Here is a 22572-nt window from a genome sequence, read left to right on the forward strand (position 1 = left end):
ACAGTTTCAACTTTGAATGTAAAAAAAGAAATCAAACATTCGTAAAAATTCTTCATTTCAACAGTGTAATTTCTCACACCCAACACCGTCATAGAGACCAATCAACATCTTTTTCTTTTAACTTTGCGACATTTTTACATTCCACATGCTTATTCTTCTAGAACAAGTCAACATACATAGTTCTATTACGAGATTTGTCAATTAGTCCCTAATAATGAGATCTAAATCCCCCTGACCTAAGCCCTCTCTAAACTTGCTAATACCATAGTGATCTAGTGGTCTTTTGTCTGGTTCCTGGCCATGGTTGACGGGAACACCTGGTACAACTAGAGGGAGCTTGAGATTAGGATCAACAGCTATTCTACTTGTAGGTAACCCTGATCTTGGTGCTTATTAATTTTACTTTCTTACATAACAATTCATACAAGTAAATACCCTCAGGAGATTATCTGCACCAAGCTCCACTCCTGTAAAACAGTCCTCTACATTTTTACATTTATAAAATAATTCCTCAATGACATGCAAAACAATATGCCCCCCGATCTTCGATCTCGGGGGCATAAATTTTTTTTTTGAACTTTTCAATTCATATACATTAATTTGAACTTTCATTTCAATTCATATATCAATTTGAACATTCATTTCAATTCGAATATCTATACAAATTAAATATTTGTACTTTCCATTTCCGATGTTCGCAGTGAATTCTGTTACTCGTCTGATAGGTTAAGCTTCAGCAACAGTTATCACAAGCTTATACCTACTGTGTTTTAAATTTATTAGCAATATCACATGGAAATTTCAAGTGGAAACACTTTCACCAGTTGGACCACCTGGCGAGTTTAACCCTCTCTTATTTTCCTTTTAAACAAATTTATCTACATAACCTATGGACCAGAAATATACCTCTCAGGTAAAATTGGCTAATGAGAAGGTATCATGCATCAGTTTGCATTACAGGGGCCATCTTGCGCTCACCGCCAAATGGTCAATTCTTAAAGGAAATTAAAATATGTGTGACACAATGAATAAACCCTAGCGGGCAATATAGCTTATAATATCGGAGAATCACACATCTAACATTGCAAAGAAAACATCGACAAACCGCAACATATCAGGGGGGAAAAAGTTCTCTTTAAAGAGTTTAAATACATTGAAATGTCACAAAACCTCTAAGCCTGTTTAGATTCCCTGAAACCAAATGCATTGCAAGAAAAATGTATGACAATGTTTAAGAATGTAGAAAAGTATGACTTCTTCACTTTAAAAATGTCATTTTTTTTTTTATCCCAAAGGCAATCTGCCTTTAATTTACATTTTAGATAAAAGAGCTTGTATCAAAACACAAGGGTGTGAAATATTTCATTATTCATTAACTATTTAAAGGCAGTCAACCCAAAGAAATTCTCGGCAGGAATTGCGTTCAACAGAATTCTTTCTGTTTTTAAAAAAAACACATAAAAACTTAAAATATACATATACATGATGCATTAGGAGGGATACTTGTTTATTTTAACATGTATCGTGATTAAATGTGTCGAGGTTTTAAACTTTAACAGGGACACGTATCATCAGGTATATCATCAGCTTACAGACACTGTGCACTTTTAAGGGGCATGTCCACCAAAACTAAAAAGATGTGACTCTTGACCTTTAATTTTCCATTTTCAAATTCGATGTGCTATGTTTGAGTAACAGTTTACAATCCGATTGAGCCGTTACAGTACGAGATCTCCTGTTTGAAATCAAAATTTATACATGTTTCAATGAAAACTGTTTTCTTCAAAATTTGATATATCTGAAAAAATAAATAGTGATTATGTACATGTATAATCCATTTCAAAAGCTGGAGAGATGTGAGACCTTAGTGACAAAGGACTATCTGTTAGTCTGAGTTCTCACAAAACGACAGTTGGTATAAATCCATTCCTGTATTGCAGGTTCTTTGTATGGTATCAATAAAATATGTTTCAACCCACTACAGACATGAAGCCTCCTTTAAAGAAGATCTTTGCCCCCTTCAAACTTTTCATTAAAAGTTTAGGTTGGTTCAGTAAGATGTACATACCCCAAATCTGTTTTTATATCATTGTCATGACGATGTTGCGGTTTACCAGTAAAAATAGATTTTAAATAGCGAGGACAACTTGTTTGAATGAAATTGAGTGAACTATGTCACACTGGTCCATTACCTAAGAAATTCTGGATAAAACTGGAAAAAAGAAGAAAAAAAATTCTTGATAACGGGATGTGAAAAACTTTTTGAGTCAAAAAGATTTCAGTCGACTGGACACGGGCATACAATTTAATTTGAGAGCGAGTTTGTAGATTTATTATATTACCTCTGATGTTTTGTTTTCATATTTTGTCTTGTCTCTGTACCATGCCACCGTGTAAACCTTTAACTTATCAAAACAGTCATTTACAGAGCAAAATACAGAAACTCTTATAGGCATCTCAGTTCATCCAAGTCCACACAGGATTTAAAAGAAACAGTTTGTAACAATTGATGTTTACTTAACTTCACGTTTTTGTGGATGTGTAAGAGACATCTGAGATGACAGTAAAATCGTAACGTCTTGTCAACCCATCGTGGAAATGTACGAAAGGCAAATTATATAAAACCTTGAAAGTCTGGCATGATACTGAAATTGTCAACTTCTGTTACCGCATATTAATAATTTCTACATTTCAGAGCAATAGAGTCTTTCCACTGTAAAATTAAGGAGAGGCGGAGCAGATTAACATAGTGTTTATGTACTTGATATACTTTGGTATTTTGATATTTAAGCTCCCCAAAGTTTTTATTTACATTGTTTTCCTAATCCCTCTAATCCCCCCTCCAAAAAAAGATGGTGCAGAGATTTAGAAAATATATATAAAACAACATCAAGCCCTCGTCGCCTGGTCTGTAAAATCTGACAGCAATTTGTAAAAGAAAAGTGATAAAGATCTGCGATATCAGGTGCTTGTCATCTAACAATATTGAGTCCAGTTTGTAAACATTTGGGAGACCAGGCATGTCATCTCTTTGTCTGCAGTGAGCACCTCTTCTTGGCCATCATTCAATTTCCTAATTAGCACATCGAGGGGGACAGTGTTTCTCTCTCTGGGAGCCTTCCCTGATAATGACAGACTAAGAGGTACTAGACTACCGAGCTGGAATAATCACCGTTGACATTACACTACACAATTATGACATATTCAAACAAGCTAGCTCACTAAGCTGACAGCGTGAAGTTAATGTTAAATAAATGTTCCAATTAAGATGAACTGCCCTACGTCACTTGACAGACAGATCAGTTTTGACAGTCTCACAGGTACCCTACTGGCCTGACACAACACTAACCATTCAGATCATTTTATCAAAAGGGAAGAGTCATTCTTTTGTGATCCTTTTTAACAGGTTTTTTTTCTTCTCGTCAGGTTACTTATAAAAAGTTGACATTTCAAATTTTTTTTATTTTTATGCATATACCCAGGCAAAAAAAAAAAAAATGCTGAAACTTTACTCATTTGATGAGTTGCAATTTTCATCGAATTCATGGAAGAACTTTTGACCACCCCCAAAACGATGGTCAACGAGCACCAACCGGTTTGTATCTTGAATGGAAAGGATCACTCTGACCCCCTTTAGCATGCTGTGTTTTGGTACAGTCCTTCACTGATCCCATCAAAAATTCTGTCTTAGAAATTTTCAGAGATAATCGTCCCACGTATGGGTGACAATGACATGTCTCTCACATTATTGGGAGGTCTTGAATTTTGAAGCATAACATGAAAGGAAATCACTGGCTTGTTTTAACAGAGTTTGCTAACATCAATAGCAGTACAACACTTTCCTCAAGCTGAGCAATACATCATGCCTCAACTCAGTTACATGTCTGACATATTTCTATCATTTCTTCAACTTTCCTCTTGTAATGTTGTGACTTTGTACTACTGGTAATTTCTATGTGTTTATAAAACATCCACAAAGAAGAATTAAATGAACGAATGAATGAACACTTGACCCTTAATCCTAAACAAAACCTTGCAATTCAAAAGTTCAATTGTTTTTGTTTTACACTAATTAGCCTTTTATCACATTACCTAAGGATGCCACCCAGGTCACCGACAGCTCATCACTCTGACCACCCCCTCCTACAGTCTCTCCCACCACTAGGTGGCATTGTAACAGATTCCTGAGGTCATCAAGGTCACCACAATGGTGGAATGAATGACAGGAAACATGGCCGCTGATGTGCAGAACAAATGTGTCAGTCCTAAACTGATGTATCTGGTAGCCACCTGACCAGTGTAGAGTGGTCACTACAAATGTCTACTTTCAGAAGTTCACATTTTTCAGATAGTAAATGAGATGGATTCCATCATCCATGCATGCATGGAGCTCAGGATTTATTGAGTGGCGACATGGTGATGCATGGGCTAGCCATGTCACACAGCCTTGCACCCAAATTTTGCAGGTGTTGTTCGTTGCAGAAAAAGAGAAAAATTAATTAATTGGACATGATAATGGCATCTCGTTTTCAATTATGCAAATCCTAAATTTTTAAATTATTTTCCCCCTAATTTGGTAGAATGGTTTCTTATTAAAATAACTCCACATCTCGAGCGGTTTGACATTTTGTCAGACACTACAGGTTTAATTACTTGCATAATTATATGTGCTAAATGAAAACAAAGGTCAAGGTCACAGTACATCTGTCACCTTTAGCAGGTGTTATTGAAGATTTACAGTCAAAAGTTTGACCACAGCAAAATTCCAGGACAATACATGTACATTTATTTAAAACATGCACACATACAAATGCAGAAAAACAAAAAAAGAGAGAGGGGGGGGTGAATATCTTTACAATCTACTTTTTGCCTTGATAACATCTGAGGCTGCGTGACCAGTTTCTCAGCTTCACTTACAGCTCTGTGCATGCTTTGCAGATTTGCAGTGCACTCAGACTAGTTGTATTAATAACAGTGGTACAACAACTTGGCAACATCAACCATAAATATAAGTTATTATGCTGTAAAACAGATGACATCATCGTGAAAATGAAATGAATTATGCTCCAATATTGTTTATGTGAATTAACAAGCTTTTCAAAATTTAAAAAAATTATTTGAATTATTTTCAACCTGGCATATTTACTTTTTTCCAATAAAAAAAGAGACCATAAAAATATTTGAAATGATAAATAAAGCAATAAAACTTTCTATTTATACTCATATTCTTTACCTGATAAATTTGATTTATTTATCTTTATGCTCATGAGGAAATTAGGGGAAAGATAAAAAAAAAAAAAAGAAGAAAAGCTCATTATGAGAATGACATGTGGTGTAAATATATTTCACTGCTTAATTAAAACATCAGCGTTCTGCCAGAAATCATAGATTTATGATATTACATGTGCTGATCATTTTCCCCTTGAATGACATGCTCAGTGGCTCATAGAGGGCAAGATTGTATGGCCTTGAGTTTGTACAAGAAGGACATCTGCAGAATATCAAGAAAGATGTCTCATTGGTACTTAATTCAATATTCCTACATATTAAGTTCATTGACTAATTAATATCTATGCAAGTTCTGCAACTTTTATTGAAGTCTTTCATGGGCTCAGATATTGGAGCAAAGGGGGTCATTGGTGTGGGAGGAAACCCACGTGTTCAATTGAGTGACCATATTACCCTTTCACATACATCCACTGCCAATCAGGGGGAACAAACTCAGGTCGCAGCCGTGAGAAACAAATTCATTCATTAACCATTATACTACTAACAGATTCTTCTTACAGGTCTAAGTTCATAGCTCTCTAAAATACATACTAATACACACTTTCCCAGTGTTTATGATAGTCCTAGACGATTGAATTTTCTAAGAATGTATCACATTTGATGAAATGTTTTTGTGATCACAGGACTACATCTTGATTTTATGGTAAAATAAAATGAAAGTATTTCATAATAAAGGAAAAATGTCTATGAATTTTTAAAATCATGATGGCATAATCATGTCCTGAGTGCGAGTGAGGAAATTGAGCATAACTTCCTTTCTATCTTTATATTCATATTGTCTTTCATGTCTAATAACTAAATTAAGCAAACAATTAGTTTCCCATTGGTATGCTGTGTGAGCCGGCTATATATAAGACACATCAAATGTGTAAGACCTGATGAATGAATTACTAAGTGAAATTTTTTTTTACTTCCTCCCGTACACACGAATCGCCTCTCGTGAGATAAACTAATCTCTACAAGCTCTTTTAACAGGAAACCAAAAACATTTTAATTCAAACCATTAGAACCCCATCAACTTGAGATAAGTAATGGCTAATCACACCAGCGTTTGATATTCGCTGCAGAGTGTTTGATATTTACTGCGGACCTGCAGCCGTCTGCTGGCCACAGTGGCTTTTACCAGAGACCTGTAATCAGAGAGCGCAGACAGCAGGCTCCCGAGCTTCAATTCATGTCTTCTGTATCACAATCACCAGAACATGTTATTGTACAGATCAAATGTTTTTATGCCTCATCAACAGTGATATTTACATATAAACCCTAATTTTAACGACGCCATTCAGAGACACTTTATCTCCGTGATATTCTTGTTATGCCTTTTCTGGTTATTCTTACATTACAATGCTGGTTATCTAAACATTGTCCAGAATTTTAAACACAACTCAAAAAAAGAGAATAAAACCGATACATACACATATCAATTATACCAAAGCTTTCAAGATTATCAACTTCATTTAATTTCAAAAACAATAATGATGTAATTTTTAAACACACACACATATTATGATCAGATTCTGTGAGGTTTAAAGAATTCTGTGTCAGGAGTATTGTCTATATCAATCTTTTTACATAAAACCTAGTTCAACTGCACTTCTTAAAAACTCATGTACAGTAATATGCCGAAAAACGAATGAATATTTCAAACAATACATACAGTCATAATACTTATATCTAATCGATTAATCATCACCAAAATATACCCAAGAATTTCAAATAATTTTCTGCATTAAGTGCACCTCGAGAGAAGATTCAATATTTGCTCTTATGTAGCAATTTGTCGGAGGTATTTCATTACACAAAGTACCTTTGCAACAGTGTTGACTTTGTGAGACCACCAAGTGGACTTTTTTTTACACCTGGTACCGATTTTACCAATTAGTGCTCAAATATCACATTCGGTGTCTGTTCTATTATTGTTTAACTCGATGAAAATCTGCATAAAATGCAGTACTTAAAGAAAATGTTAAGAATTGAATACCAATCCCTGCAGATTATTGACACCTGCGGGACAACAGAATCTGAAATTAATGACATAAACTTCGTGACAATGTTATCCTATGCCTGTGAAAAAGCATGCACGAGTCTGAAACTTTCTACAATACACAGAGGCACTTTTATAAGGATCAAACTGTCCTGGAGCAATTGGAATGTCTTTTTTTTTTTTTTAAATGTACGATGCAAATCCCATGGAATTTAAGAAGCATAGAAAAATGTGCACTATTCTGCACATGTGCACACTTGTTGACCTTCATAATCTGCAGTGTGTCACCTTCGACGACTGACCTCTCTAATTCTATTTATATTACATTGAATACATATGCAAGTTAAAAAAAACTAATTTATGGAAATAATAGCTAGCACCAATTAAACCTTGTTAGTTTAGAATTTGAAAGATATTACCACATTTTAAAGCCCTTGATAAGTAAGTCTAAGCCTGTTTGGTTTACAGTTTGAAATTTATCAAAATTTTAATCTATATTCAAGTATTAATCCGTGACTCACATTCTGTCAAAATTTTCTTTCAATCTGTGTGTTAACCTGTCTTCTTCAAATAAATCTGTGAATCTACCTGTCTTATCTAATTCGTGTAATTGTGAACTATCCGCACTGATTCCATGAATTACGTTCCATTAACATTAAAAAATTGAACTTTCGAACAGAAAAAGTCCTAGCAATCAGTTGCTATATATCACACTAAAGGGCTCTGGGTCCCTCATACCCGGGGAGTTCCTCACGAAATAGCCAGGAAGTCTAAAGTATCTTGCTGTGAACCTCTTGACAGCGGCAACAGGGCCTACACAACCCTGCATTTAGTCACTATACATTTCTACTAGAGACATTTGAGACCATACAGCTCACCTGAATTGCTGGATTTAACATTCAGTCACTATACATTGCTATTAAAGAACTCTTGAAATCCACAAAACTTACCCAAACCATTCAAAATACAGTACTTCTACTGGCCTCTGAGGTCTGCATAGCTCACCCGAACTTGATGCAAACACTCCTAAGTTTTAGCAAGTGGCCTCTGAAGTCTGCATAGCTCACCCAAACTTGATACAAACACTCCTAAGTTTTAGCAACTGGCCTCTGAGGTCTGCATAGCTCATCCGAACTTGATGCAAACACTCCTAAGTTTTAGCAACTGACCTATGAGGTCTACATAGCTCACCTGAATTTAATGCAGCCAGTGCCTGGCTCTGGGGCCTGCCATGTAAAGGAGACCTCTTTCTTCTCTATGAGATAATAATGGGTGACGACTGTGTGATTACACTCAGGGTTCCTGCGGGCTTTTCCCGTCTTTGTAAGCTGAAATAATACGAGAGATTATGAACTCATTGCTGATTCAAAAAGAAGCATTCTTTATGTGTTCAATCTCATCTGTTATAAATTTGTAGCTCATGCAGTAAATTTCATGATCATGTTAGAAATGTATATTTATTCACTGCCAACAATATTTAAGTACGAAGACTTCAGGGAATTTTCCTGACAGGGGGTGAATTAATTTAAATCAATTGGTCATTCAAACATAAATCTTCCAAGCTTCACTGAGTGACAGTTTTTTGGAGTGGTTGTCGGGAAACTTAACTATCAACTAAAAGTGATGTAAATGACAACTTAACAAAAAACAAAGTCTAAATCTAAAATATTATTAACATTTTACATGGGACACAAACTCTCAATTTCAATTCATCTAATACCTCCTTTTCATATACACTCAGCAAATGTTGCAATGCTATTCAAATCTTATATATATAGTCCATTTGTCCGTTGGCCTCAAAAATGTGTTCCATTTTGCGAACAAAACATGAAAGAAAATATAATTTATCAATGCATTATTTCTCCTATTTTTAAGTGTAATGGTTTCTCAGACTCTCCTAAAAATCTCTTTATATTTCATTTCATCTGTATCATGAACTGGCCTAATTTGCAACAAATTTGATGACTTGTTGTGATATCGTACACCATCTCTTCATTCGTGGCTGATCACAATCATCATAAAGAAATCCAACCATTTAAATAAGCTGCAATAATCATCAGGTGAATTCATCAGTTGGTTTAAGTGTACTTTAACCGTTTCACACTTTGGATACATCTGTAAATTCAAACTTTTTATTCTAATACCAACATTTTTGGTCATTTGGAAACACATAATAAGCCAAGTTAAAACAACTTTCCTTTCAAATCTGTCTTTAAAAAGTGAACACCTGTAAAAACAATTCTATGAAAATTTAGATGCCATAATTGCAATCAATACAGATTTTTTTTCTCCTTACGAAATCTTAAGAGATTGTCCAAATTGAAAGAAAATATTAGACTACAATCTAAATATTTTGAATTCTTCTGTTATGTATATATTATCATACCACGAAATAAAGGACGCAATTCAAAGTCACTTTCTATGAAGACAAGTGAATGTACATGTGCAATTCTAAAGCTATAACTAATAATGGTCTATTAAAAACCTTTATTTCTCTCACTTGATTCACCCCAAATGAACTCCAGTCAATAACTAACAAAGTAGTGCAAAGAACACCCTACTTTTCGGTACCCTAGTGTAGCATGCTTTTATATAGCTCTGCAAATGTTTCAAACATGAAATTTATGTTGTAAAACATGCTTGAATTAAACCTTAATGAAAACTGAACTAATACAAGTTCATACATTGAAATCATGCACATGTTGAACCAGTTACCACAACAATAATTCCACTACAAGTTTACAACTGAGAAGAAAAAAAATTGCATGGAACTGAATACCAGTGTATCAGTGTTTTATTTCTGTAAATGAGCTCAATGCAGGTGCTATACCAGCTGATCTATCTGTTCATCGATAATCGCACCAGTCTGCTTGTCACACATCATTTACTTTGTCACCATTTTTGTACTGTTATGATGCCGTTTTTTACATCTGTTCCTATTCCCAGGCAAGATCAGGGTTTCTACCTCAAGGGACCTGCATATACGTGTACGTATCCTATCCATATTATGTAATCTCTTTATATGACTGATAAATAAACACCAAAAAAATGGAACATTACCACTATATAAGCTTTAAAATTAGAGATAAATTAACAGATCTCTTAACATTCCAAGGTAAAAAGGCTATCATAAGAAGCATGCACAGAGAACACATGGAGAAAGAACCACATGTCAATGAGCAATCCAACTGCAAAAAGAACTAAAAGTGTGTGGGTGATGGGATACGCAATAAAAACTGCTTTCATCAACAACATCAAAATGTTAAAAGAAGACCATTATCAGCCAATTACTCTCGTTTTATCAGTCTCCTTAATACTTTGCGTTTAGTTAATTAACATGCAATTTTAAGCACCCTTTATATAACATAATTAAAATACTTAATTGAATCACTTACAAAGAATTTTCCGACTGGTGCCGTCTCGTCTTTCGCATTTTCTGATACGGCCACTATCATAAAACCTAAAAACCCATTGTCTTCATCTTCATACTTATTTTTTAGTTGAACTGCAAAAGAAAAACAAGACATTAAACCCTTTCATATATACTACTGATAAATCTACATTTAATGCATAAAATTTCACAACAAACAACATTTAGAGCCTACATAATCATAATGGTTCAGTACTTGCAAAACTTTGCGGGTTGCAGATGCTGGATAATTCGTTCGATTGTACAATAATTGATGATTTGATAACTCTAACTTTAGCTATTTCGTACACAATGCAGACAAATAGGTGTTCCCTTTTCTTTCTAAATTCTATGTAACCAGGTATTTGAAAAAGAAAGACTGGGTTTTATTAAAAGATATTTGTATATACATGTATCTTTATAAGTTATACAAACTTAGTTGTTCTGTTAGAAATACACTTTCTCTTCGATAAAAAGTAATTTATATAGAAACGAACACCTGCACTTTTGCCTAGAGTAGATACACGGTCGGAGGTGTTTATATAGATCACACTTTATATCTATAGAATATCCCTACACATACAAATTAGAAACCTCATCCGAGGGAACTATTTCTGCTATTTCAACCTGCATTTATCTCCAAATCTATACCGACAATGAAAAACGTCTCACGGATCTTTCAAATTTTTGCGTAATACGCACAACGATGTACGTGTAACTTACAACAAGCGTTTAATACTACTGGCGGTAACTGCAGGCAACAAAGATCAAAGCCCCTGTCTCACACGTTTAAAACCTATGATTGACAAATTATACTTTAGTTAGTGCAATGCTAACACTGCCCTGCACTATGATCAGAGGCTAATTCCTAACGTTAGCAGGCATCCGACAGGGTGATTCACCAAGACCTTCGTTATTAATGCACTTGACCCACGTGAACTATTGATTAAAAATATATCTGTGTCTGCCTAACCAAGATAGACTCATCTCTTCATAATAAATGAAGAAAAAATTCACGGTTTTAGATCAATATCTGCTAAGATTCGAAGATTATGACCTCATTTAAAGGTATTGAAATTCATTGTAACTGCGGTAGCGACCGATCACTGCATGTTATGTCATTCTACCTTATCAATACCCAATATCGTCACTGAAATCTTTTCTCTATCGCAAATAAAAATAGACTTGTTTCCTGTTTTTCGTCTACTATAAAAAATTTCCTTTCAACAATCTTTTTATTTCAGTGGTTTACTACAACATAGAATTGTTTGTTTATCTAGAACAACAACCTAATTTTGTAAGGAGTACAATTAGAAATTGAAATTATCAATTTTCCGATCCAAAATACTTTTTATGCCGGGTTCGATAAAACCTTGATAATTTCTTTCGACTGACTTTTTCTTTACGAATCACGCACTGGTTATGATGACCGAAGATTATGGGCGTACGTCTTCCTGAATGCAGGGGTCGTGAATTTCGCAGTGTTCGTAATTATTTTCAGGCGTTGGTTTAATTCATACTTGAGTCTTTATTTTTATCCACATTCTACAACACGCATCTAATACCTCACATAATGTCCTATTTTATCTAATCAGCAGATAAATGATATCATATGTCCACCACACATGATCGGACCTGGATAACGGGTTTAGGATCCAGGTCCAATAAAGAGTATAGAGAATTTAGTCTGGGTTGTACTCCGTACATCCTTAAAGCCTCGGGATGTATGGCGGGACCACAACCCGGGGTAATTCCCGAACACCCTAGACATCCTTAAACCTCGGGGTGTATGGCGGCAGTACAACCCTAGATTGGATTGAATTGGATAACTAAGAACGTCGGTATATCGGGACTCTCTGTTGTTTCTAGCTATATAGTATAGTACAACGCTGGGATTCTGTGGTCGATCACCAATATAAGTAAATTGGTGATTTGTTGTTTATGAATGAACTGCTCATTTTTTTAAACTGGAGGAAAAAAAACAGGTAAAAACAAGGTGTGCTTGTGTAACACTCCACCACCACCCGCGTGGCCACGTTCAATTCTGGCAAATTTGACCTTGAACTTGAATCTATGACCCTGACCTTTATCAAATAGCCTTAACTTCTATTTTTCAGTACACTTAGTTAAAGTATAAATCTCGCATGATGTAAGTTATAAATAAGATTAAGGTTGCGGACAGACGAGAATACAAAATGATAGTATTAACACCCCCTCCACATGTTCCATGTCGGGGACATAAAGGGGTCTGCGTGAGGATACATAGTGACAAATTGAGCAATATTGGTTCTCATTAAAAGAAAGAGGATACTGTAATTTCTTAAGGGTCCTATTTAAGTAAAGAATCTATAAACATTTCGGTATCTCGCACGTTCTTTTCATACACATACTTTTAATAAATTGAAAAGGACCAAAGCACTCTCAGTGGCGGATCCAAAGGGGTGGAGGGTCCAAGACCCCCCCCCCCTTTCGTCAGAAAAATTTGCTTTAAAAAGGTATTTTAAAAAATAACGCATTTTAAGGATGGACCCCCTTCCCTTTCAAAAATTCCAGGATCCGTCCCTGATTCTACGTAAGTACATGTATTTCGAATGTAAGACTGTTGAAAACCACTGTAAGAGAACCCAAGATACACATGTACATAAATATGTAACAGTTATAAAAGTTTACCATGCAAGACAGGGAAACAACTCACAATATACATTTAGCTATCCCCGACTTCTCACCGAATCACAATCCTTCAATGTTGGTTAATGTCGTTCGCATGTCGATTATACATGTATATACGATAAGCAGATGGACCCCCTAATCCGTCACCAGTCACGACATCAAAGAGTCTTAAAAATTCAATTCAATAGTCACATAAAAAATCGATCAAATATCGATCTATTCCATAACTTATATAGCTTATAATGTTACGGAAGATTAATCTAATTCTTATTTCAATAATAAAACAGGAAACACGATACACGCAATTGTTTGACAAAGTTATTTATTTCGAGACGCCAATTCACATAAATTTCTCTCTTTCAAAAATTATTCCCATGAAATTATGAGCAATTAACATATTTTTTTTTCTATTTGAGATTATACATAATTACATATTTTTCTGTTTTCAAATTACAAACTATAGCAGTAATTGAGTGGTTGTTTATCCTGGCTAATTGTTCCCTGGGGTTTTAAGTGTATTCTGAATATAAATAAATATTTACAGCTTTTGTTACAACTGAAATGTGATTCAATAACATTCCGCTTGAGTTACATACATGTACGCAATAAGTTTGTCTTATCCCTAAAATTGATGTTGCAAATCCACATAGATAAATCCAAACTATTCTTTCCAAACAGATCCCGTTACATGGACCTGACATTGGTTTTACGAGTAACAGATCGGAGAACCTTTCTTTTCTCCGTATTCGGCAGACCATTTTTTTTTTTAAATACTACAATTCGTATTCCTTTTCGAAGAAACTTTACATGTAATCATAATTAAGTTAACAGCGTGTGCTAATTTATGCGTGCGTGAATTAAATTCTTTCCTACAAGAGGTATGCGGTACGGTTTTGAAGTCAACAAGGGTGCGAAGCCGAGTATGAAATATAAATACTTTGTGATCTAAGGTCCCTTGAACAAGTTAATGTAGGCTAATTAAAATCAAAATATGATTTCAATACAGCCACGAGTTGTTGCGCTGTATATGGGCGTTTCATATTGGAATCAGGATGCGGTCAAACTCGGCTTTGTACAGAGCAAAATACTTAGGGGGAAAAACCACGCAAATTTGTTTTGATACTATCGAAACTATATTGCATTTCATGTTTATTTGTCACACCCTATATCATATTCGAACACGGCCCAGATAAATCTGTTTGATTACGGACAGTCCGGTAATTGGTGAGTGTTCCATTGCGAGTTACATTTAGTTTCCTTTCATGGTAAAGTGTTTTAGAACATGTACAAAAACTATAACAAAATCTGATATGAAATGAATTCAAAAGGAAGGGGGGAAAACGAGAGCGCACGAAGCTTATGTCGGCAGGGATTGGCACATGGAATAGTGTACAATGAGTGATCACAAAAGCCGAAAGCTATGTCTGCATTAATCCGATCAGGAATTACATTTGGCAGAACAATTTTAACATCACAACATACATATCACATTTTAACCTTAAATACAACTGTAGGGTGAGATTATAACTTGAAAAGTGCCGACAAATTTCCGAAGTGCACCTCGAGAGGATCACAAAGAAGCGCCGCACAGGGAAAAGCTAAGCTTTAGTACCCAGACGGTTCTTTGGTGGGTTAGGCTAATTGACGATTCTGCAGGTTAACATGTCATTTCAGTGAATATTAAGAAATGTTCATTTCTATTTTTAACTTCACAATTTGTGTATCGTCAAAGAATCAACATGGTAACGCCTTCTGTTAAGCACGCGTCTCATCATGGAACAAAAATGAGAAAGTTCGTGTTAATGACAAATTCGATGTTTACAAATACATCAACCATATGGGATGCTGATAACAACATTACTGATTGGTTTAAGTCATCGTTACTAAATTCTAGAAACAAATAATCACCAAAGAAAATTTTCGGAAATTTGTATAGACGAGATACAGTTTTAACTTCAGAGATTCCTTTGGGATCCACTGACAGATTCGGACCATTTGTATTATTTTTACCGCTATTTTTTTTTTTTTTTTTTATTTCTGTTCGAAACATTTCCATTACAAGCATGACAGGTTACATCCAAACCAAAATAAGCTTTATACGTGTCTTTCCAGAGATAGATGATAGTTGTTTTCATTTTTGGGTTGGTGGTTGGGAACAAAGCTGGTGGTATGATTTTGGGATCTGAGCAAACACTACGTAACAAGGGGTACACCGCACACTGGCGTACGTCTGTACCCGCATAATGTGTTTGGCATAGGTATGTGAAACCAATAACCAGTCATTTGGGAAATTGGAAAACTTCGTTTCCTCCCCCGTGTATATTTGCTTGTCCCCGTTAGAATCTTTTTTCCGCTAACTACATGTTGTTGAAATATTACACATTTAGAGGAGCTGCTCTGTCTCTGGTGAAAACGATGAAGTTTGACAGTTGTGGAAGATCGGTTTTAATTGGCCTCGATTAAAAAGAATTTAAATGCGAAAATAAAGAAATTATTTACAATTCCCTGTAAGTATGTCTGTGTTTATCCAGTGAATTTCAGAAAGTATATAAGCATGAACTAAATTGCATCCAAAACATTTAAAGACGTAGCGTAGTTATCGGGAAGGTTTAGGTGAATCTGTGATCACGTGAGCGTTAAGTAGCCCAACATGCCAAATTAAAGCAGATGTACGCCAAATAAACAAAATAAAAACCAAGCCGACATTGGATACTCGCTGTAACAAGCCATGATAACAGTGTTCGTGTGGATAGCTTATCTAATTTTCCCAACTTTTCAATGTAAAGGAACAACAAGAAATCTTCTCCCTGTGCTATCGTGTATCGAAATGATTCGATGTACCAGTCCAACATCTGGGAAAAGGGTGGGTACTTTCGGATTGGACCAAAGATCGTAGCATGACAAAGAGCCTAGATCAGCAAAGTGCACGCGGTTGGACCCGCTGTCTTCCGTATTACACGCTATACTTGACGTGACCGACAAAGTGAGGTAAAAAAAATCAGGCACGACAAGGAAAAAGGAATGAAATCGAATGTATTTTGATGTATCAGCGGAGAATTTTAAACATTACAACTAGGCCAGGGGCTTGTCAGAGCGTCAGGGAACAAACTCTTCTTCTTTTTTCTAACAAAGAACGAATGTTTCTATTTGTGTAGATTTTACGATTTACCTAGGTGCGACATTGCATGAGCCGAGATATGAGCCAAAGTTTGTAGCTCGGAAAAATCAAGTGAAACTGGTAATTCTTACTTGTGAATGAAAAATATATAACGCCACATAACCCATAAGTTCAAGTGATTTTTTCCTTATCACCGCCTGCCAAACTTTTCGCAATATCCGCGTGATTAATTGGTAGCACTAAAAGCAGGACCCATAAGCCCCCGATACCGCGCGCCCAGGAACCGATTGGACTGCTTGCTTCAAATATCGTAGGGCGCTATCTTATGTCTGACGGACGGTAATATAGTGAAGTGTTAAGTCTCGTTCCCCCCAATAATTGTTTATCCCCTTGACAACATATCGCGTGATAAGGGTTTTAATTCACAAAAATTTCAAACAACGCTTTCCGATCATTGTTCTAAGAGGTGAAAGGGATTTTGGAGACACACTTCGACAATATATTTGACAGGCTACTCTGACAAAGTTTGACCTGTCCTGATATTCGACATGTTTTCTAGCTTGGTGACAACCAGAGTACGGTTGTCTGTAAAGCTGCACTGAACTCGTTTGACATTAAAGGTCTATCGCTCCTTACGAAAAACATATAAAACAGTTTACAAAATCTCCACGAGAACCATTTATATGGATAATTTACGTTTCATTTAATCCTTACATACACATTTATTCACCAGAGAACGTATCTTGGGCTCGATGTAATAAAACTAAACTCTGTCTCACATTGCGTCGTATTTTCCCTGTGTTGTCAAAATTCCGAGATCAAGTTTCGTTTAAACATTCTAAAGTCACCCAAGGGCATATGTTAAAATTTTCATTTGAAAACTTGTCATAGTAGCATGTTGAAGTATCAAGTTCATATAGAATTTGCACTTTAACAAAACAGTGATGAAATGACGGTTGATGAAATCGAATTAGTTGAGGCGCTGTGTAAATTTAAGCCTCTAGTATTTCGCACCTGTTGTGCAGGGTGATTAAAACAACCCCTTCTTAACGAACGCCATTAATCAATCATCGGGTGGAGGACACTATACCGGATAAACGATTGTTCGATAATATAGTTAGTCTTCACGGTGTGAAACTGTTAATTCAGTTAAACAACTGTTTTCTGATCGAGGACAGCTTCCACCGACCTTGTTAAGTGTCGTATTTCTTCTTCCGTAAGCTATATGCCTAAAAAGTCTACAGTCTTCTTCGACTTATGTTTCAAGTTCAGAAGAACTTTTATTACAACTGATTGTTGAAAAGTGATGCAATTATTCGTATCATAAAATAATCATATTTGTTAACGAAACACCTTGACCCAATTCCTCGTAAATTACGTAAAAACAAAACATTAAGCCTTAAAATTGCAATTAGAAAATCAATTTCAAGTGAATAAAACGTTCATGCAAAAAGCTGCGTTAACTCAGGTGTTTATTGTTTTAAGCAGTTAGCAACACAATTTATAACAAATTCGTTGCCTTGCGCATTAAATGTCCAAGAATTGAAACGACTTCATTTTAAAGGACACGCTTGCAAAATGTATGAAAGGGGACTACTTCGTCAAAATGTGCAACTTTTGTACACGTATGTTCCCGCGTAATTCATGTCCTCTACTCTAGTATCTATCTGTAAAATATCATATTTTTCAATATACTACAACTATGCATCTCGTCAGCAAATCTCACAGAAATAAGATACTTTTCTGGAATTAAGAGTGAAAATATACATATGTATAATTACTGAATTTATAGTATTTAAAACGCAAATGTCTAGATTTTTACATTGTTTGGTAACAAATAAGCTTATTTGCTTTGTGTTGAAGCTGTGATCAGACGACCAGGTCGTTTTTAACTGATCAAACGCTGCGATGATTTAAATTATTGCTTGAAGAAGAGAGAACCCAGAATTTAGATGTGAAATTGAAATGGATGAGAGGTGCAGCCGTGAGAAACTGGAATGTCCCCGCCGTTTTCACACTTAATTATGTGGACAGGGGTTGAAACCCCGTCCCCTGCCTCGCTGTATCTTCTTCCTCTCCCGCTAAGAATAAACGACTCGACAAACAGAACTTGTATAAAGCATTCCATTTCGCGCCATGGGTCTCCGCAGACGGCCGCCATGGAATTCCGAATGTTTCTTGGCATCCCTCAACCTCAGCCTGAATTGTCGTCTGCTACCTGAGACAATTGTTAAATACTTCAAATGTCAAGGGTTTTGCGACTGGCCGAAAACTTTCAAAAATTATCACTTATCCTGTTTAGAATAAATAAAGCAGGTATTTGTCACCCATTGAGCACCACTGGTCAGCAAATTTGTTCTTTCATTTCACACGCCGTCAATGATTGACCCCAATTATTCGGATATTTTGATAGATAAACATGCCAGTTTTTATTGAAATCGAGTGAATATATTTCCGATAAGATGAGAAGAGGCGAGAAAATAAATTTTTGTCAAAGGTGTATTGAATTAGTCACTTAGAAACCCGAATGAGCATGCACACGGGTTTGGATCTCTTAATACGCCATTCTGTTTTTCCAGTGGAGAGGATGGGGGTGTTAATATCCCATCACAATAATGATTCGACATCAAATTAAAAGTTGTTGATTCATGAGTTTGAAAATTAAAGAACCCCTCCCCTTAGACCCTGACACACGGAATCGTATACGGAACGCGTACATCATATTAAAGCGAATTCTTTAATATAAACAAACTCCTTTAGAAGTGGTGGTATAGGGCACGAGGAGGCGAGAATGCGAAATGAACTGTTTCGACATCAACACGTTTTCGAGACAGCTAATCTGCATTCTAAAAAACATATTTCATAGAAAGCAATAAATGTACATATACGTTTATGAGCATGTACTCGCCTCGATGCATTTACGTATTGTCTTAGAATTGTGCTAGCACCACGCCAAAGCCATCCACTGTGTGCCACTGGCTGTATCAACCAAGTCTTTTAAAAAATAAATCCTAAATAAATTTTCATATCTTTGTTAGATTATTATTTTGACATTTTAGATAACTTACACCCTTGGTTTCCCCCATTTTCTTGAATTTGTTAAACTATTTTTCATCCTAGTTGTTAAGTTGAATAAATTTTCCTTTTGTGTAAAAAAGGGTACAAAAAGATTCTATTTAGAGCATATCTCTTTCATCATCACTTGGTATAAGAAACTCTATTTACTAAACACAATAACATGTACTCGTTATGTGATAGAGAGAATTCGCTATCACTGGCGAGGGTAACAACAGCCCCGTTTTTCGTTTGCATTGGAGATTTTCTTGTAGCTAAAGGTTATCTTTTATAAAAAAGACAAAGTGATAGCTAAACTCAAAACACAAAAAACCCCAAGTGTTATTTCAACAGAGAGGGCAAATAATAAGATTACTGACTTACAAACGCGCACGAGCCCCGCCTTCCCGCGAGTTCAACTGTGTTTAAGGTCTCCTTATCGCTTTGATTAAATGTGTCATGTATTGTGTAAATAGTGAAATTTATGCTTCGGAATACCCTTATTTTATAAAGAAATTAAACTTCTTCATTGACGCAAAGATTGTAGGGAGAGCCTGCATTCCAAGACATATAAACATGTATTTTATTAAAAATGAAAACTGAATATTTCATTTCAACGGAGGAAAGTTTGACGCGAATGTACATGTTCCCTCGTCTCATTAAATAACTTATTTACGTTATCCCTTCTTAAAAAGAAATGACTTAAAAATGAAAGAAAATTCTTTTGAATCTGTGATGACTTTACTCTTGAAACTTCATGGGAAAGGCGGGTTGTCGCCATCTCTCAAATCGACCAGAAGGAGGAAATGTTAAATCCAATAGGAAGCTGAAAATTACACAATCAATATTTATTCATACCTACATTTAAATATACCTATATTTTGTTAAACAGTCAATGTCGCACGGCAGGTGTGTATTTTAGCATCAAAATTCTGTAATTCAATATATTTAATTCACTGAGAGCAGAAGACCTTAAATAACTGCAAGCTGCGATGTAGCAGAAACCGAGCGCGGACGGTTAAGAAGACACGGAACAAAGGCAACGACGCAAGAGAAAAACTTTAGAAAATATGCTTTCGCTGATACGCATTTTTGAAAATTGTTTTCCCGGCAATCATTATGATTTAAGTAGAAATTGAATACGGACAGACTAATGAATTCTTTGTAATTTATTGAGGAATTTCTTTGATGAAAAATTTATCTTATGAAAATTAATGGGAGTTTTTTGTACAGAAAAAAAAGTAACAATGAGCGACAATTTATGCAGGGCACTACTTCATCCAGGAAGTCAAAAAACTTATGTATTGTTTTGATTCGACAATTCGTGTTTTTGATTTGAAATAATAGCTCTTCATATCAAGGTCATCCGAAAAATTTGTGCTTTTAAAGTATAGTTGAATAAGGAGTGTGGTTATTTCTCTGCGTAAGTGGCCATACAAAACATAATCCAATTATCCAATCGTATCTGTGATTTTAGCGAATGGGTATTAAAAAGTATTTCATGAGATGAAATGATATGTAAACATTTTAAATTACAAAACGGTTGCATTTAAAAGCAAAATTTTGAAAAACCATCGGTATTCTTTAGAATTCGGCTTCGGATCAAATATGCCCCTCGTGGTCACGTGATTTTAACAGTTTACGAACACTTTCCTCGCTGTAATTTTCGGCCATTGACGCTTAATGGTCATCAATTTAGGGAGATTTGGCTAAAATGTTTTTTGTCATTTGTCAGGGTGTTGCCTAAATACAGATCGGACCAAAAGCTCGTATCTGCAGGCGGAATGTCAAAATCCGGACGTTTTCTCTTGATGTACGAGCGCAGCATTCAAAAGCCACCGTACCTGGGCTATGTTCTTACGTGATTAGGCATTCAGGTAGACAAAGAAAAGGTGTCTGGACTAAGCCCTTCTGTAAGGATTTACAAGAATTAGGGACAAAAAACATGTTTTCCAAGACAATTAACAATGGTCATTTCGCCCTCGCCAGTGTCAATGCATACGCCTCTTGTATTTAGTAAATATTTATTCTCTCTACAGTTAGTGTCAACTTCTTGTTGTCTGAAGAGTGTTGTTGAGAGCAGACAGTCTCCGTAAAATTAAAACCGTGTATTGATTGAGCGTTAATTAAGAGCTTTTGTCGGCAGTTCTACACACACAAAAAAACCCACCTTTTCCAACATCGAGTAGATCTCAGACCAATCTGTGCTTGCAATTAAAATGTTCTCGAAATTAAAATTAAATTTGTCGAAAATATCAATTGTCTTTTCAACAAGACTACATTCTTTACACCAATGTAACTTTACACTAATGTAAACAGATTACGTGATTAAGAGACTCCGTAAGGAGGCAGCCTGCTACCGTACTTTTATTCAGTTGTTATATACTTTACTCTCCTCCACTGCAGAAGAGCCACTTGATATTCATCCTCATGGAGGTATTTCTTTTTTAAATTTTCGTCATGAAAAGACTATATTACAATAAGCATGTTATGATAGAATAAAATGCCCCCTTTATAATTGGAATTCCTTAAGACACTTGGTATCCTAAGTGCGTCAAACGATCCTTGGGACACAAAGGAGGATTCTTCAGCGGTACCCGGATGTGCGATGTCCAGTCGGACATAATGATGGAAAGGATTATAATGGGGCAATATCGAATTTTTAGATATTTTAAATTACCCGTGCGGGTCCTAAAGACGATTCAGGGAGGGGGAGGACGGCTGGTATATCAAGAACGCTTTGCTTTTGACATTTTCTTTAAAAATCAAACATAGAACTCATTGTACATATCACCTGATAAAAGGTGTTTTGATAAGAATAAAAAATGCTATATTCAATGATTATATGTTCCTTATCGAGTTTTAAAAGAGCAGAAAATTGAAGAAGAAAACGAGCAGTGGACCTGGAAATCCAGAACGAACAGTAGATTGTGTAAGAACCGCATTATGTTTGACTGAAAGAAAAAAAACCTCAGCTGATCGTGGAAGGTGCGTCGCCGTTCATTTCACCAGGAGGTGAGTAGGTTCCTGAACAATAGTCGAATGGAT

General features: G+C 35.6%; 1 protein-coding gene across 1 annotated transcript in view; it reads right to left on the reverse strand.

Annotated features, from left to right (window-relative positions):
* LOC125675025 (zinc finger C3H1 domain-containing protein-like) overlaps positions 1-22572 on the reverse strand; it is a 119799-nt gene that overhangs the window by 23478 nt on the left and 73749 nt on the right. The window contains exons 37-38 of the mRNA XM_048912482.2: positions 10669-10778; positions 8465-8601 (exon numbers count right to left, since the gene is read on the reverse strand). Of these exons, the coding sequence (XP_048768439.2) occupies positions 8465-8601; positions 10669-10778 (247 nt within the window). The remainder of the gene's footprint in view (positions 1-8464; positions 8602-10668; positions 10779-22572) is intronic.

Source organism: Ostrea edulis, chromosome 3 (assembly GCF_947568905.1).
Source record: "Ostrea edulis chromosome 3, xbOstEdul1.1, whole genome shotgun sequence".
Lineage (NCBI taxonomy): Eukaryota > Metazoa > Mollusca > Bivalvia > Ostreida > Ostreidae > Ostrea > Ostrea edulis.